General features: G+C 41.4%; 1 protein-coding gene and 1 long non-coding RNA gene across 2 annotated transcripts; one reads left to right on the forward strand and one right to left on the reverse strand.

The window, feature by feature from the left end:
- Positions 1-5,097: 5,097 nt before the first annotated feature.
- On the reverse strand, positions 5,098-6,846 carry btg4 (B-cell translocation gene 4). Its single transcript, XM_066715611.1, has 4 exons — positions 6,420-6,846; positions 6,202-6,339; positions 5,796-6,018; positions 5,098-5,556 (listed from the first exon to the last, which is right to left on the reverse strand). Exons 1-4 carry the CDS (start codon positions 6,590-6,592, stop codon positions 5,353-5,355), a joined length of 738 nt encoding a protein of 245 aa, XP_066571708.1. The 5' UTR covers positions 6,593-6,846; the 3' UTR covers positions 5,098-5,352.
- A 1,811-nt stretch (positions 6,847-8,657) lies between these two features.
- On the forward strand, positions 8,658-9,672 carry LOC136760993 (uncharacterized). Its single transcript, XR_010820363.1, has 3 exons — positions 8,658-8,942; positions 9,049-9,159; positions 9,370-9,672. It is a non-coding gene; the product is annotated as an uncharacterized LOC136760993 (long non-coding RNA).
- The last annotated feature ends 7,187 nt before the right edge of the window (positions 9,673-16,859 follow it).

Consider the following 16,859-nt stretch of genomic DNA (forward strand, 5'->3'; position numbering starts at 1 on the left):
TTCTTTAATTTGAAGCAGATGATTCAGAGATTAATTTGGAACAATAACCTAAATACTTCTCATCTCTCAAAAACAGATTCCTTTTAATAGGTTGATTACCAACATGCATGTCTCAGCAGATGATAATTTAGTGCAGCCAACAAAATGTACTGGACTAAGACTCCTCGGGATCGGTTTCATACTAAAAGCAGCTCAAAGCAAGAAAATAAAACTGAATTATTAAAACACAATTAAGATCCAAAATAGAACAATCAAATCTAAAAAGTTACACAAACAGTTTAACAAAGCCATTTTGTAAAAATGTGACTCGTCTTGACACAATGAGGGAAGATGGCAACATACTCCACAGTGCCACATAAAGCACTATTGCTCTGCTTCAAAGGATTTTACAGGCACACAATCAAATTAAACATTTTAGATGGATCAATTAAAGATAGTGTATAATTTGGAACAAACACCCAATTATCCTTAATATGTCAGTATTTTTAATTGGAACAAACAAAGCTTTGCCACTCTAGAAACTGGTGATGTATAAAGTATATTGGTCTAAATATTTAGTACTTTAAAACAAAGTGTAACTATACATTGAAGTGATACTGAAAGTCACATGCTGGTGTCCATTGGATTCAGACTTATGCAGCATTCCCTTCCAAGTGTATTGGACTAGGTTAGAAACACCAGAAGACACCACAGTGTTTAGGCGAAGGAAACCTAGGAGTTGGCCCAGTGTTATTACATGAGAAGGAATTAATAGATTAATTACAAACCTGTTCATAGAGGTTTTTCTATCACTAATCATTAAAAGGGCTTTACAAATGTTGCAAAGGACAAGGTCTTCTCAGGGGAAATATACACTGTAAATAGAAATGTGATCGCTTGTGCCATGAGGCGTGATATACAATTTTGTAAAAAAAAAGTCTGCCAACACTGCTTGCATGCAAACTCTCAAAAGGGCTACCTCTGTCCTCAGATGACCATTAGCTGGAGGCTAGTGCTAGTAATTTGTCATTGTCCCACAAGGTACATAAAATAGGCTTTCTTATTAAAACCAGGCAGTTAGAAAACACCATGGTAACTTTATCCACTACTGAGTTAAACAATAAGGCTTGGATATGAGTAAAGGGAATCCTCTATAATAAAAAATAAAAGAGAAATTTCACACAACCAAAAAACCTAAGGATGAGGGGCGGGTGAGGCAAGTCTATTCTGAGCAGAGTAGATTCCAGTGTCAGCTTCAGGACCCTCAATAGCTCTTCCATAAGTATCAGAGCAGAAGCAGGAGACCCAGGCTGCAGCTGCAGTGGGGCAGCAATTACAGGTTACAGGCTACATGTAAGCACATTACGCTACTGGACAACATGCAGTTTGCCACTGGAGAAAATGTAACAAGAAGATGATAAGTATCTTCCACAGGCGCTGCAATGTTTTGAACTTTGACCTATCCTAACCAACAGCTTTCACAGTTATTACCAGCCCCTCCCAGGTGCACGAAAACACAGATGCTATGGAAGGATGAAATTTATACAAATCCCAGTTAATGATAGAAACAAGTTACATTTCCAAATAAGCATTCAACATTTGTCTTTCTATGCTATAATTTGAAAGCGATGGATTCCCCCAGGTCCTCGGTCATGCGCAGCGCGTTTGCGCTCTCGGATGTGCAGGATTCATTAAACGTGCTCTTGCATAGCCAGTTATCACAGGTGTGGGTCCACGTCAGGGGCAGGAGTCGCATGAACTATTAAATCACAGACAACCTCATTAATATTAAAATAAGGTACATCAAATCAAAAGTTTATACATAAAAGCCATTGGAAGTGAAGTGGTGTAAACAGTGACCTTCATAGAGAAGAAACCCTAGCATTGTGTATGCTCTTCCTAATAGTTCTTCACTCACTGACTGCACCAAACAATCATGTGCCAGAGCCTGCTGTCATTTATAATCCTCTCTATGGCCAACATAATGTGGACATTTTTCAAGTTTTCCCCGCTTTAGAACATTCCTCCAAAATGAAGGCTTTAATTGAATACAAATTCCCAGACTACATCAGTGCCATCTCTGCTTAGGGCATTGAGTAAATCTACCACTCCCAATGAAGACAGGATAGAGGTGGCAGTGCACTCATGGAGCCAAGAGTGAAAAGCAACAGAAGGAATGAGGACTAAATAGCAAACAAAGGAGTGAACAACTCATCAATGACATTGGGAAACAATATGCAGTAACTACTACAGAACAGAGCAAAAGGTTTCTTCTTAGTTTTCAACACATTGCATCTATTGAGAATATACTCATTTTCGCAAACTATTATTCATCATTATTATTATTAAGCAAGCACATTTTATTATGTGCCGTCTTGGGAACACAAAGTATCAACACAAATAAGCATAGCTTTGCCAATTAAGACTGAAAAAGAGCTTGTTAATTTATCCAGGGATTTGGACGCTTCATATCAGAATCAGACACCTTGAGTTAAAAGGTGATGACTGAGATTTAACCACATCAGCACTGAAGTGCCAGCAGCGTGTACATCTTCTTCTGTTTCCCATTGTCTGGAAGTCCCACATGCTAGAACAATCCTGAGCCCTCAACTGTGGTTTCTCAGGGGATGACAATAGGGGTGGAAACCCGAGTAGACTGGTAACCGACATCGATTGTGGCCAGTTGAGATGGCAACCGCGTTCAGAAAGGGGATACTCTGAGAAAGAGGAGTGGAGTGGAGTGAAATGAATATCCCATCCTGCAGTGGAGCGATTGATGGGTCTTCACCCGGGGGTCCATAAGGTGTGCCCAGCTAGCTTCCCAAAAACACACATATATATATATGTATATTGAGAATCTTTCCTAGCAATGTTGTTATAAAACACAGACCAGAATGTGTGGTGAATCTCTCAATGGCCTGGACACAAAAGCTCAGTGTCTGCTTGTTTTTGTAAAAGAAAGAAAATCTTGATAATTGCAGCTAATCCAGCCTACAGTATTTCAGACACTGGGATTGTGTTACAAAATAGGAAATCAAAAAGCCTCCAGCTTGGTTTCATGCACTAAGGGGCTGTATGTTCTCAGATACTGTACCACCCACCACCTCGAATGAGAAGCAAAGCCTTAAAACATGTCAGCACTTTAGTGGATGGCTACACCACTTGACATGTAACCAGAGCACTGGGACTGCAGTGATCAGGTCTTTGATGAGTCAGTATTGATATGCAGAAGTGGCTGGGGAACAATGTACAAGGATGTTTCAGGTGTCCAGTTGAAATCTGCTGCCACTTTCACAAAACCTCTTAATTGGGAAGCTGGCCGAGTGGTACTGAAGGAAATAAAACCAGACCCATCTACTAAGAGGTGGAGATCTGACAACTATGAGAATTTTGAACGAGAACCACATTAAAAAAAAAAAACTATGCAATTGGCAAAGGTGGGAGAGCTGAAGACCCTCTGCACTGTCCCAACACAAATTAAGAGGTCACCTTGACTGGGCACACCTGCCTTTCAGCAAAGCACAAGTCCACCTCTTTGAACAGATCTTAATTAAGCAGGACTTAGTTGGCATGATCATTCCAGCTCAATAACTGCAGCATGGTCCCGAAACATCAGGCATTGTTGCAACATGAGCTTTTCCATTACGTAAGAGACCGAGAACCAGGTTAAGAGGAATTTAAAATGCAAGTCCTCGAGGATGTTTGGTGCAGCCCCCAAAGCCAACCTTCAACCACCCCTTTTCTGAACCTTTACACTTGCTGAAGATGTTCAGATACAAATTGCATATGTAATTTGGGGGAAAATAAAACAAAATTACAGTTAGAACATAAGAAAGTTTACAATCGAGAGGAGGCCATTCGCCCCATCGTGCTCGTTTGGTGTCCATTAATAACTAAGTGATCCAAGGATCCTATCCAGTCTGTTTTTGAATGTTCCCAAATTGTCTCTTCAGCCACATCGCTGGGGAGTTTGTTCAGATTGTGACGCCTCTCTGTGTGAAGAAGTGTCTCCTGTTTTCTGTCTTGAATGCCTTGAAGCCCAATTTCCATTTGTGTCCCCGGGTGCGTGTGTCCCTGCTGATCTGAAAAAGCTCCTCTGGTTTGATGTGGTCGAAGTCTTTCATGATTTTGAAGACTTGGATCAAGTCCCCACGTAGTCTCCTCTGTTCCAGGGTGAAAAGGTTCAGTTCCTCAGTAGGACATTCCCTTCAGACCTGGAATAAGTCTGGTTGCTCTCCTCTGAACTGTCTCTAGAGCAGCGATATCTTTCTTGAAGTGTGGAGCCCAGAACTGCACACAGTATCCAGATGAGCTCTAACTAGTGCATTGTACAGTCTGAACATTACTGCCCTTGTTCTCAATTCTACACTTTTGACAATATACCCTAGCATTGGGTTTGCCTTTTTTATTGCTTCCCCACATTGTTTGGATGGAGAAAGTGAGGAGTCCACATAGACTCCTAGGTCTCTCGCATGCGTTACTTCATCCATTTTTATTCCTCCCATAGTGTAATTATAGTGGACATTTTTGTTACCTGCATGTAATACCTTGCACTTGTCCACATTGAATTTCATCTGCCAGGGGTCAGCCCACAACTGAATATTATCCAAGACCATTTGAATAGCCCATGTTGCCGAGATTGTATCTGCCGAGCCATTTTAGAATCATGATTTGGGACACTGCATTTTCATCTGTGGCGAAATGTTCTACTGCAGCCCTGCCCCCCAGAAATCAGCCCTCCATCACTAGACATTGGAAACTTTCCTGGTTATGATTGTACCAAACTATTTAGTGACCAAAGTTCTTTTCAAACCTAAATCAATTAGATGGGACTTCTGGTGTTCAAGCATCTTAAACATTACTTTTCCAAGAGAGCCATTGGATGTGAAAAAATGATGGGTGTCTATAGTTAAAGTAAAGTCTATAAGCAAAAGACTTACCAAGATCAATGCACATCTACATAACCTTGAGAACAAGTAAGCTCTGATTAGGTGCTTTTAAGTTAACCATTGGTGCCTCCAAGTGGCAAGAGTGAGAATTGCACTAGTCTGGTAGAAGGACTTTACAGAACTAGCACCATCTCAGATTGGGTGCTGAAATTCAGCCAAATTACAAACCTTGAATTTAATAAAAAGCGTTTTATTTTGAAGTTTAAGCTTACATTTGCAAGGTTAAAACTCGGGGACAGACAATATAAATTTGTTCAACAGATAAAAGGTGCTGTAATGAGTCTAGCTCATAGAAAGCAAGTCAAAAACAGCTAATCTCTTTAAATATGACACACAAGTTAAACATTTAGAACTCTCCATGTGGCATTTCCATGCGATGCAGCAGATAAAACCCAACAGGGCAACAGGGCAGTTGCGGCTCAGGCTAGGAGCGGTTTTTGCTGACCCAGTGGTAGCGGTCGACACGCGGACCAGAGAAGGCAGACGAAGCCCTGTAGCTCTTGTAGGTCTTGTGTGGAGGGTAGTACCCTGGGGCAGGGGCGTGTTGGTACCCATCTCCTTGGAAGAGCTTCCTCTTGGTGTAGGGAGTCCATTGCTGTACAGCTGGGGGAGCACTGAAGTCACTGAACTGGGGGGAGAAAATGCATTAAAGTAGCAAGTTCAGCCCATTTAACAGATGGGCACAAAATAATGGAAGATGGAAGCACTACAGTATTTTAGCCTGGTCCAAGGCTCAACATACATGGGGCTTTATTGCCAGATGTCTAGTCCTTGGGCAAGAGATTGAGCCAATTACTACTCAGTCCTCTAGATTGTGGCGGCTATATTTGCAGGCAGGTTTCCAGTCAGACACCCAGCCGCTCTCACCTGGTAGACGCTGTTAGGGTTGCTGACAGTGGGGATGGTCTTGGGCACGAGGGGGCTGGTACTGCCACTCGCCACACTGCTGGTCTCCTCCTCAGAGGAAGTGCCCGAGTGGTAGTCCGAGGTGGCCTTCTCCACCGCGCTACTGATCCGCTGGGTGAACTCGCGGTCCTCACCCGGTCCATCCAGCACTGCCACGCTAAAGGGCTTGTTCTTCTCCCCGTACCTGGAGTGGCAGCAAGAGGGGAGGAAAGGGGCAGCAAGACGAGTCCCTTGAGTCCAGCTACACCAATGCATTTGCGCTTCAAATTTTCAATTTCAATCCCAAGCCCCAGCTTTGACAGTCTAGCTTTTTGACCCCAGGCTGCAGCCATCAACAAGAACGCCATCGGTGCAGAAAACCACTCACCTGCAGCACACCTCACCCGGGTCTACCCAGATGGTGATCTCTTTCGGCAAGCCCATGTCCTCATAGTCGACATCACTTTGCCAGCAGGCCTGCTCCAGTACAGGGTCTCTCAACTGCCACTTATTCATCCGCATACACCTGCGCGACAGGAGCAAGGGAGTTCATCAAGATCACGTTAAACGGGAAGGGGGGAGAAACGGTGAATTTAAATCCCGGACCTGAAAGCCTGGCCTTTCTCGGGGTTTTCCGGGTACCAGTGGGTGCGGTATCTGTCAAACAGGATGGCGGTCAGCTCCACGGCCAGCCTCTCGCTGCTCTTCCTCGGCAGCTTCCCGTGTCTCTTTGCCAGTCTCGTGATAAAGAAAACTGTGGCCGCAATTTCTTCTTTCATTATTATTATTATTTTTTAAACTGCTTCAATTCAACGGCAGCCTCTGTAGTAGGGCTATTTAAACCCGTACAAAGAGTCCAAATGGATGACCGATTTAAAAAAAATACGCCAAGGGTAAAACAATTATATAGGATTAAATCTTAGAGGGCATTAAAATTAGACGCACTTTAAAACATAACAATTAGCCGTATTTCAATAAAATAGAAATAAAAATAAAAAGTTTGAACTCTACGAGTGTTTAAAAACAAACAAAAACCCAACACAACTATTTAACACCACCGCAGTTTGCATACTTTATAGGGAGCAGACAGCAGCCCTGAACAGGTGCAATCAATGATGACATCACGACTATTAATTGATGTGAAATCTTATATCAAATGTAACAAATATTTATCAATCAAAACTATTACCAAATGAACTAGTATTTCTTTATCTTTTGCGTTTTTCCTTGTGCGCCTCTCCGCATATAAATGCATTAAACATAATTTTAGTTCACCTTTATGCTAATAAATTCGTTATATATTGTTTCTTATTACACTAGCGTTGTCGCTCTGTATTTATTGTGTTATTCTGTTTTGTGCAATGTGCAGAAATAATTCAGTAAAGGGTGGTATTTATAACCGGGTCAGTCCAACGCCGCCTTTAGTAAATTGCATTTTTTTTCTTGTGGAAAACACAGTGATGTGCATTTTAAAGGACGAAAAACTTGAGCAAGAATGAATACACACAGACAGGCTTACATCGGCCTCAATCTTGCCAGCAGAGACGTGCTTCTGTAATAAATAGCCCGAGTCAAAGTTCTGCATACCACACACTGATGCCTGCTGAAACTGGGGCCAGGGGGCATGGAGAACAATTGTTCCACAGATTTAAACCCGCTGTAACAGGGCAGAAAGTAATTGGTTGACTAGAGATTTTTACTTTTTTTTTTTACTTGCAGAAAATAATTGCCCCACAGCTTCTTATACATGTCCACCAGGACTGATATTGTAAACGTCTGTTCCCCAATTAGGCTGAACATTATTTTTTATGATTTCTTTCCACAAGTCTAAGGTCTGTTTCACCTTCACTTTGCACCTCTGACAATCCAAGGCAGGTGATTTATGGTTCATTTAAGAAGGAAAAGTGATTTTCCAACTTTTATAAACTTTAATTTTTTTATTGTGAAACAGGCTACAATAACCATTAATTTACTTAAGCATATTAAATCTGTGAAAAGTTAAAAACCCTCAGAATCAGGTTGTCTGTTTTCATCACACAAGCTTGTGATTAAGAAAAAGGAGTATTGTTGGTCCTATTAGTTTTTGTTTGGCTTTGAAGTGTATTCAGGATTGAGAACCAACAAACACCAGCCATTGTGTTGGAGTGTATTTCCACGTATCATTCAGTACAGAGTTCCTCTTTTACAGAGAGAAAATTAATGAAAGACTGGGTTACCACAGGAAAAAGTCCATGTTTTGGGAGCTGGAAAGTTGATTACACAGCACAGATGCACACTTGCATAATAAGACAGGAATTACCCACTGTCCAACAGAAAATAAAAAATGAAAACACACCTTCGAAGCCTGTGACAGTGTTTAAGGTGCAAGTCAGGACAGGCCCTCTGATTGCTCAACAGAAATGCCTAGCAACCTCACAGCCCGCTTTAAAACAAACCAACTGCAGGACAACAGTACAGCACCTTGGTACGCTGGAAACTGAGTTACCTGTGGTCTAACAAACACATACAGGACATATTGCATTATGACTGATTCTGATTTTCTTTTATGTCCCATTAGAAAACAATAACAAATCATGTCCATTAGTGCTTTATTTTCTACAAGTTTGTCTCACTATCACACATATAAAATAGGAATGCACTTCTGTAAAATAATGTTGATAACACACATAGTATATTGTGACTATTGCCAATAATCACGTATTAAACTGTGTCATTGGCTGATTGATGGGCATGAGAATGTAGTTGTATTCCGAGCTCTCATTGCTCAGTCAATCAGCCAATCGGGCGGCCAGTGGGACGGTTCCAGGCAAAAGCTTTCTTCTCATGTGGGAGAAGGATCTGCCATCCCACAGTTGGGAGCAGGGAGAGAAGTGTGGTTGCTGAAAGAGTTATGTGTTCTGTCCAATGTTGGGTGTTTCACCATACATAGGGAAGAGCTCTTAACCCAGAGATACTGTCCCACATTCACAGGCCAAACAAGCAACTGCAAGGTCTTGTTCCCCCAGTTTTCCTGGAGGTGTCCCAGTCCCAGCCCTGGTCTTGGTGATTGAAGAACTAATACGTTTTCTTGTTCCCACTAGCCGCCCTAGGAAGGGAGGTGATGTCTTATCCTCCAGGATGCCCAAAAGAGTGAGTTTTCCTGTCCAACAACTATGCCCCTTTCTGCTTGTTAACCAGAAGGGGGAGCTATAGGCTGCTTTAATAATTTGGAGCACCTTGTTCTACCTTCCCCTAGGCTCTCCCTGAGCTGAAGCTGCTATAGTCTGTGGAAAGTAGAACTGTATGATTCCTACTGTGCTGTGTTCTCTGACTCCTGGCCAAATGGGTGTCCTGCACAATGCAAATGGTATGTATGTATCCAAATATCACCCTCTCATTAATTAAGATCAGTCTCCCTCTAGTGGCAAAAGGTGGCAAGCCACAGCCACTCTTGCACCAATCTTTCCTACAGCATCTGAAAAAGGGTAGAGAAGCACTTGTTGGTCTGCCCACTCCCCGTCCCCATCTACAGTTGAAAGTGAAAGGCTACTTTCCAATGTCCGTTTCTGTCTTTCAGAGAGGAGGTCCCATAGGCCACCCCTGAGAAGCACCTCCTGCTTGGGGTTGTGTAACTATGGGCTGTCTGGACAAAGGGAGCCGTATTGTTCCCACTACCTGCCGTGGAGAGGGAGGAGCTGCTGTCCTGTCACTTATCCCAGAAGCTGTAGGAGAAAAGCAGTACATTTTTCCCTGCCCTGGACACATGTTTTCTTGGCAGCTGCGTAAAGCCAAGTGAAAACCTAATGTACAACTTGTCACTTTCTACTTTACTGGAAGTGGGTTAAAATACCTTTCTAAAATAAAGCTGCTTTGTGTTATACCCTTCTTGACCACAAGATGTGTATCATTCAATAGTATCTCTATTCTGCTACTGAAGAAAATAGCCCAATGTGTAAGTCAGGAGTGCAATGTAATGTCAACAGCCTTCACTTCTAAGTGGTTAATATACTTAAAAAAAAAAACAATTGTACACCCCCACCATCAATGTCATAACTTGGTCGCGTTGGTGTCCTGCCACTGCTGTGTTCTTCCGAAAGCTGACCTTGCAGGGAAGCTGCTATTGCCTGAACAATGCTATAACTGCTACCATCCATGGCAAAACTAACAGTAGCCTAGGTTATGAGAGTGCTGACCTGATAGCCAGCTTGATTAAGGGTTAAAGGGCTTGTGTAATTCATACAGCCTTGTACATAAACCCAACAGCTAAAATCTCAGATGTGCAATATAAACATTAAATTAGTATAGGTCATCTTGAGACAAGGGGTTACCACTAATATGTTCCTCTAATGTGACTGGTTTTCTCCCCCCCTTGTGTGTTTTTGCTCTAGATTATATTAAAATTATATTTAACACACTCTGAACAAGGGTCATGGTGAGGTGACTAATGAAGTGGGAAACTGTCGGAGGGGATTCGCATACCCTGGACTGGCTGGAGACTTCCAGAAGATTCTCATTCATGAATTTGTGGTAGAGGTCAACATACAATTTGCAAATAATATTAATATGTAAACATGATCCAAATCATATATTATCAAACAAAGCATGTATACATGATTCAGAAAATAAAAATAAAACACTTAAAATAGTATTTTGAATGGAAATGTATCTGCAGAGGAAACCGGAGGTGTTGTGTGGGATGGCCGGGGAGAGAGGGGTTAAGAGTTGGTGACTGTTTGCTATCCGGCATCACCCGACAATCACAGAGCATGATTCAATTATGGGCTGCTGGTATTTATTTATTTTTTCCTTTCTTCTTTGCAGACAAGTCCAGACATGACCCAGAGAAAAAGCAAGCGTCTTTTCACAAACACGGTTTCTCTGGAAACCCCAGGTCAACACGGGCACTGGCCATCCGCAGGCACTGCCTCCCTCTCCGTTCGTAATGACAGCTTCCAGAAACGATACTACACCCTGGTGACTTCAGCGTACCGGCAAATAGGAAGTGGAGAAGTGGCGCTCAATGTGTTAAACGTTTTTTTTTGTTTTGGATTCGGTAGTCTAAAGTATAGGGTCACACTTCTGTTTACTTTGATTTTGGCTTTGTTGTATGTCGCCACAGACAGGATGTGAGGAGGTGGCTTCTGGGTCGTCCTAAGCTCTGGGGGATGTTCTTTGGATTGCCTAGGTAAGACTCGCGCTCTCCTGACAAAGCTTTCATAGGCTGACAGGGCTGTCTCTTGGGGGGCCTTCCCGCTGAATTGACTCCCAGCTGTAACTGCAGCCGATTTCATTGGTCCTCTTCGTTGTAACCAAATTGGTGTCGTGGTTGGGATTCAGACCATTGCAGAGCTCTTAACTGTGATGAGAATTCTTTATCTGACTTCAGGACCTCTTGTCTGTTACCTTCAGCTTTTCCTTTAGTGTTTATTTTCCAGTTTGTTCCTGGCAGCCATCCTTGAGTTAGATTTTATACATAACAACTACCTCAGGTCCAGATGCTTCATCTTATTTGATGCACTGAATCCCCACCCCCACCCCTTCTACATAACCACACTGACATCACTTGGTAATCCAGCTGGGAAAGGGGAAATTCAGGTTCCCCTCTGTTCCCTCTTACTTAAAACCAAACACAAGCTGTTAAGAATTACATATCAGGCTTAAGACTTCACGGTATACTATAGGCCTTTTCTGATTTCAGCGGCTAAGGTTCTCTGACTTCAGTACTGTTTGTAATATATGTGACTCCCACAGCTTTATAGTGCTGCTGCAAAGTGCATGTTTTTGATTAGTTTTTTTCCTGATTAGCTTTGTCATGGGGTGTAATATACTTGCAAGAGAGTTTAAAAATGCAGCAGGGTAGACAGTTTCTAATCATATGACCGGACCATATTATAATTAACATGAAGTACACTTTAACCCCAAGCCCTCCTAAGCTTCTATTGTAATGGCATAAAGACTTATTTCTCATTTATTTTTCACTATATATATATATATACACACACACACATACACCTCTGGAAACAATTAAGAGACCACTGCAAAATCATCAATTTCTCTGGTTTTACAATGTATAGGCATGTGTTTAGGTAAAATGAACATTTTTGTTTTATTCTATAAACTACTGACAACATTTCTCCCAAATTCCAAATAAAAACATGAATGGAATGGAATGGCTGCCATATACATAGAGATGCTGATTTAAGAACAAGTTGCAGTGGTCTCTTAATATTTCCAGAGCTGTATATAAGAATTCACATCACTATATATATATATATATATATATATATATATATATATGTGTGTGTGTGTGTGTGTGTGAGTGTGTGTATTTATGATTTATTGGCAGACACCTCTTATCCCTTATAAAATAATACAGAAAATATTACAAATTAAGCATAATTAAAAAAAAAAGTTTTTTAAAAAAGTGCAGAGATTAAAATATGCAGTTAATATAAAATACTAAAGGCAGAATGAACAGAGTTGTCACAATACGTTTTACAGTATTCTCAGAATCTCCATTTCCAGGCAAACTTAGCCCCCCCTCAAACTGTGTAACTGCCTACACCCCCTGCCTCGCATTGTCAGCGCAGCCCGCGGGAGGCCGTGTTGGCGCTGTCCCGCAGCCCGCTCGTCGTGGCGCTATATTTGAAAAGCTGTTGGGATGCGACGCGCCTGCGCCCTATAAAGCCTGCGGCTGTGTGCGGGACTCAGGGGAGCCGGGCCGAGGGGTCCCTGCAGACGCGCAGACGCGCAGACGCGCAGACGCACCGGCGCTGGGTAAGTGCTTCAGTGTGTGTGGACACAGGGTAGCCTATGCGTCCCTTCCACTCCACACAGATGTCTTTTTACAATCCACAGACTGAGCAGAGACCTCAGATACACGTTTGTACGCGTCTTCGATTACTGACAGAAAGCAACAGCTTATACCCGAGATGTGAAGCTTATTGTTGAGAATGTAAACGCAGTACCACATATATATTTAAAAAACAGCAACAGAAAAACGAAACAATATTATCTGCTGTCAGAGGCGCCTTGTGAGCAGAGTACTTACTAAAAACGTTTATTTCCGAATGAAAAGAAGACAAAAACAATCCTGAGAAGTTTTCTTTCAATGGTTTGCAGGTTCAAATATACCAGCAGCATATAGGGAAAACATTTGCGCATATATGCATGTAACGACAGAACAGTTTGTATTGAAGCAACAGGCTCTGAAAGATCTCCTGATGATCATGTTTGTTCTACAGAAACAAGTCTTGTGTTTCAAATAACCAAACAGCAAAAACTTTATACAATAATTGTATACAAGAAAAGGGAATAGAAGTTTAAGCCGCAGGCGTGTAGTAAATAGTAAATTATTTAGGCTTCAGACCGCTAAACAAGACAAATAAACCCTTTCACAAGCCTCTCAGCCTCCTGAAGCTTCGTGGAAATAGGCTAATGACCTGTGGATAATAATAATAATAGTACGCATGTAATTCATATCAATTAAAATATAAATCTGTTACATAACTAATCGTTCCTTTATTGCGCATTTGTATTGAGATCACACCTACATGGTAACGCGTCATTTACTGTTCAGCACCTACTTTCTGTAGATGACGTCATGGATGAAGCTCCACCAGCAGTTTTGGCGTCACGGTGGCAGGTCCATGACTACAAGATGTACACAAAAAGTCTCTAAAAAAACCTTTAGTCTCGGACTGTACAACATCGGGTCCCATTCTTGGATACAGACTGAACTGACCATTCAATAGATGTGAATTTGTAAATCACCATGAAATAGATGTTAGCATTGGAAATAACTTCTTTGACATTTGGGTAAGCGTTTAAATCATTTTCACATGTTTCAAATGTTTGTTTTCTTTAGGTCTTAATAAAAATGTCTCGCAGAAGTACTTTATATTTTTTCTAATAAACGGTTTTCATAGAAGTTTTAACGAAATTATTAATTCAGATCAGTTGTTCAGTTTCCGTCACAGTGTATTCCAGTATTGGTGTGTAGCTGGTTAACACCTCACAACGCACATACAAAACTTAATTTAATAACGCATATTAATGGATTTGGAACCTACAATAATAAATCGTTTTGCACCGGTTTCATAGATTGTGTTGAAAGAACATTTCACAACACTCAAACTGAAGTATTTTTAAATTTATAATATAATATTTGTGGTACCAAACAGAAAATAATAATACAATAATGATCAAGTTTAGTTTAATAATTCTTAAACATATTTCACTATTTCATAAAACAGCTAGAATTGCATGGAAAGTCTAAAGATCAATTTTAGGTTTGTGTTTACAATGAGTAATGTTTCTCAATCCTATGAACAGGCTGTTTCTTTATTTTTAATTCAAACTGAATCCTGTTTGCTGGAAACCTTTGTAAAATGAATTAATTATTATGCCTGTGGACTTTAACCCGCCTGACACCAAAATAAATACCTTGGACACCATTGCAAAGCAATGGGTGCCATATGTTTTGGACGTATGGATTTAAAAAATAAACTGAAGCTGGAGTGAGGAACTGGCACAGGGCAGACAGGTGCAGAGGTAGCAGACACAAATTTGTATTATTATTTATGTATTTCTTATGCAGACACCCTTGTTCAGGGTGACTTACAAAATATATTATAGATGCTTCCTTAGAGAACAAGGGCAGGTGCTTGAATCAGTAAGCTATTTGGGCACAGATAGACACTCCTTCATCCCTGCCTTTGAGCTTTCTTAGCTTCTCTAAACATGCATCTGTCCTCTCTCTCGTTCTAGGTGTTCCTGTGCTGCTGGATCCGGTTGAGTTGTGCAGATCTCTGTTGGTGCTTGGTTTGTAGGCAGTGTAGTTAGCTGATTGTTCTGTTTCTGGCTGCAATCACTAACCATACTACCAACACAACAGGCTACAAGCAAGCGGTGTTACAGGCTCTTGTCCATTACGTGGAGGGATTTGAAAATGTACATGTGATACTTGAATTATGAACATCAGGTTCGAGTTCCTCAGCTCTGTCCTATTTACGTCTGTCCTGTTTGAGTTCAGTGAGAGAACATAAGATGCTGGCATGCTCTGATTAAACATTAAAAGATGTGGCATCCTTTCTCAGGATCTTTTCAGATCAGTCCATTATGCCAGTGGTGTGTCGTTGGGTGTACTTGTGTAACAGTTGTCTTCACTTTCAGTTCAGGGATACCAAAACGGACAGGAAGTGCCCTGTTTGCCACACACTCAGTCTGCACCTGTTTTGTTGTGCTTAATAGAAAACCACACCACCCAGATTGAGCAGCGAAAGCTTGATTTCTGTTGCTGCTGGTGATTCGACCGGTCTGGGGACAGGTTAAGGAATGACCTGGACACCGCGTCTCCAAAGCATTTTGTTGTTCTGTCTGGTTACCAGGCAGTGTAGTTAGCTGATTGCAAAGAGTCCGTAATCACTAACCACACAGCCAGGTGAACGGACTGGAAAGACCCGGCGCCAGCCCCACCCCTGTGGAGGCGGACCTGCGGGAGGCAGCAGTGAGCTCAAGGTCACAGCGTCAGAACTGGGCTGTTGTAACGGCTACTGTGGATAGCGGTTCTTATTGATTTTCTTGAAATGAACCTTTTAAGCTTATGGCAGAGGTTAGATCATTACCCAACACTTATAGCCCAGCCCCACGCTACACAGCTGTTTCGATTTGGTTCTTTTATAGCTGGTGGGGATATATTTCACAAGAGGGAAAAAGGATGAAAGTGTGTCACCTGTTTTGCTGTGAAGCGGAGGTTAATTAGAGCTCAAACAGTAGATTTATGAGTGACCCTCTGTGTGAAAGTAAATAAATAAAAAATAATAAAAGCAACTGTGTACTGGATGTCTTGCTTCTGTTCGTCTTCACATTGAATTCACAAAGCCTCAGTACCCTACTTATTTTTTTCTCATTGAAGTTTCTGCAATAGGAATTAAAAAAAGTGTGAATCCAGCGAGGTGTTTTTCTTCTAAGAAACCTAATGTCTTTCAGTCTCTGTTGTAATTGTACAACATCAAATATATGGTGGCATTTCAGCATAAAATACAGAATATCTCTTAACTGGGTGTATAGAGTGTCAACACAAGAATAATCTACTGGCAGAACCAGTTCCATTGTCCCAAACTGCCCACTGTCAAACCTATCCTTCCACAGCTACTTAAACTTAAACTCAGCTAGAATATTAACAATGTCAGCATCATTGGTGTTCAAGTTTCAAATATGAGTAGACATGGCACAGTGCAGCATGTTTTATTGTCATAAGTGTTAATCACAAAATAACACAATATTAGCCTATATTGTAATATGACCCACTAGTAAATATTGTCTCATAATAATACAATGGATACAAAATAACCAGGTGCTCTCCCCTCCCTACCTCTATCTTGGGTGACATTAAAATGATTTAGAAAGATTAGTACTCCACCTGAAACTCTCTTTTGGACTTGCATTCATTCCTTATATAATATAGCAAATATGCATTATTAGATGAGTTCAGTTATTGGCAATTACACAAGTTGTTATATAAAAGCAAGTTACAATCAACTTTTTCTACTATGGGATAACCAGGCTGGTGTAAGTGTCACTTTGTTGTGTGTTTTTCTCCTAGTACTCAATTCAATCTGAGTTTAAATATGTTCTGGTACACTATTTCTACCATTGACTAGGCTTTTCTAAAGATCTGGACTGTTGTATGAAAACCTGTTTTATTTCATTTAGATTATATACCTTTAGGAGCATACCTATAGGGCAGCAGTGTGGAGTAGCGGTTAGGGCTCTGGATTTGTGGGTTCAATCCTGAGTGGGGGGCACTGCTGTTGAACCTTTGAGCTAAATAGTGTACATTGTGACAGAATGGAATGAACATAAGCATGATCAAGGTCAGAGGAGAGCAACCAGACTGATTCCAGGTCTGAAGGGAAAGTCCTACTGAGAGACTGAGGACCTGAACCTTCTCACCTGGAACAGAGGAGACTACGTGGGGACTTGATCCAAGTCTTCAAAATCATGAAAGGCATCGACCACATCAAACCAGAGGAGCTTTTCCAGATCAGCAGGGACACACGCACC

Source organism: Amia ocellicauda, chromosome 1 (assembly GCF_036373705.1).
Source record: "Amia ocellicauda isolate fAmiCal2 chromosome 1, fAmiCal2.hap1, whole genome shotgun sequence".
Taxonomy (NCBI): Eukaryota; Metazoa; Chordata; class Actinopteri; order Amiiformes; family Amiidae; genus Amia; species Amia ocellicauda.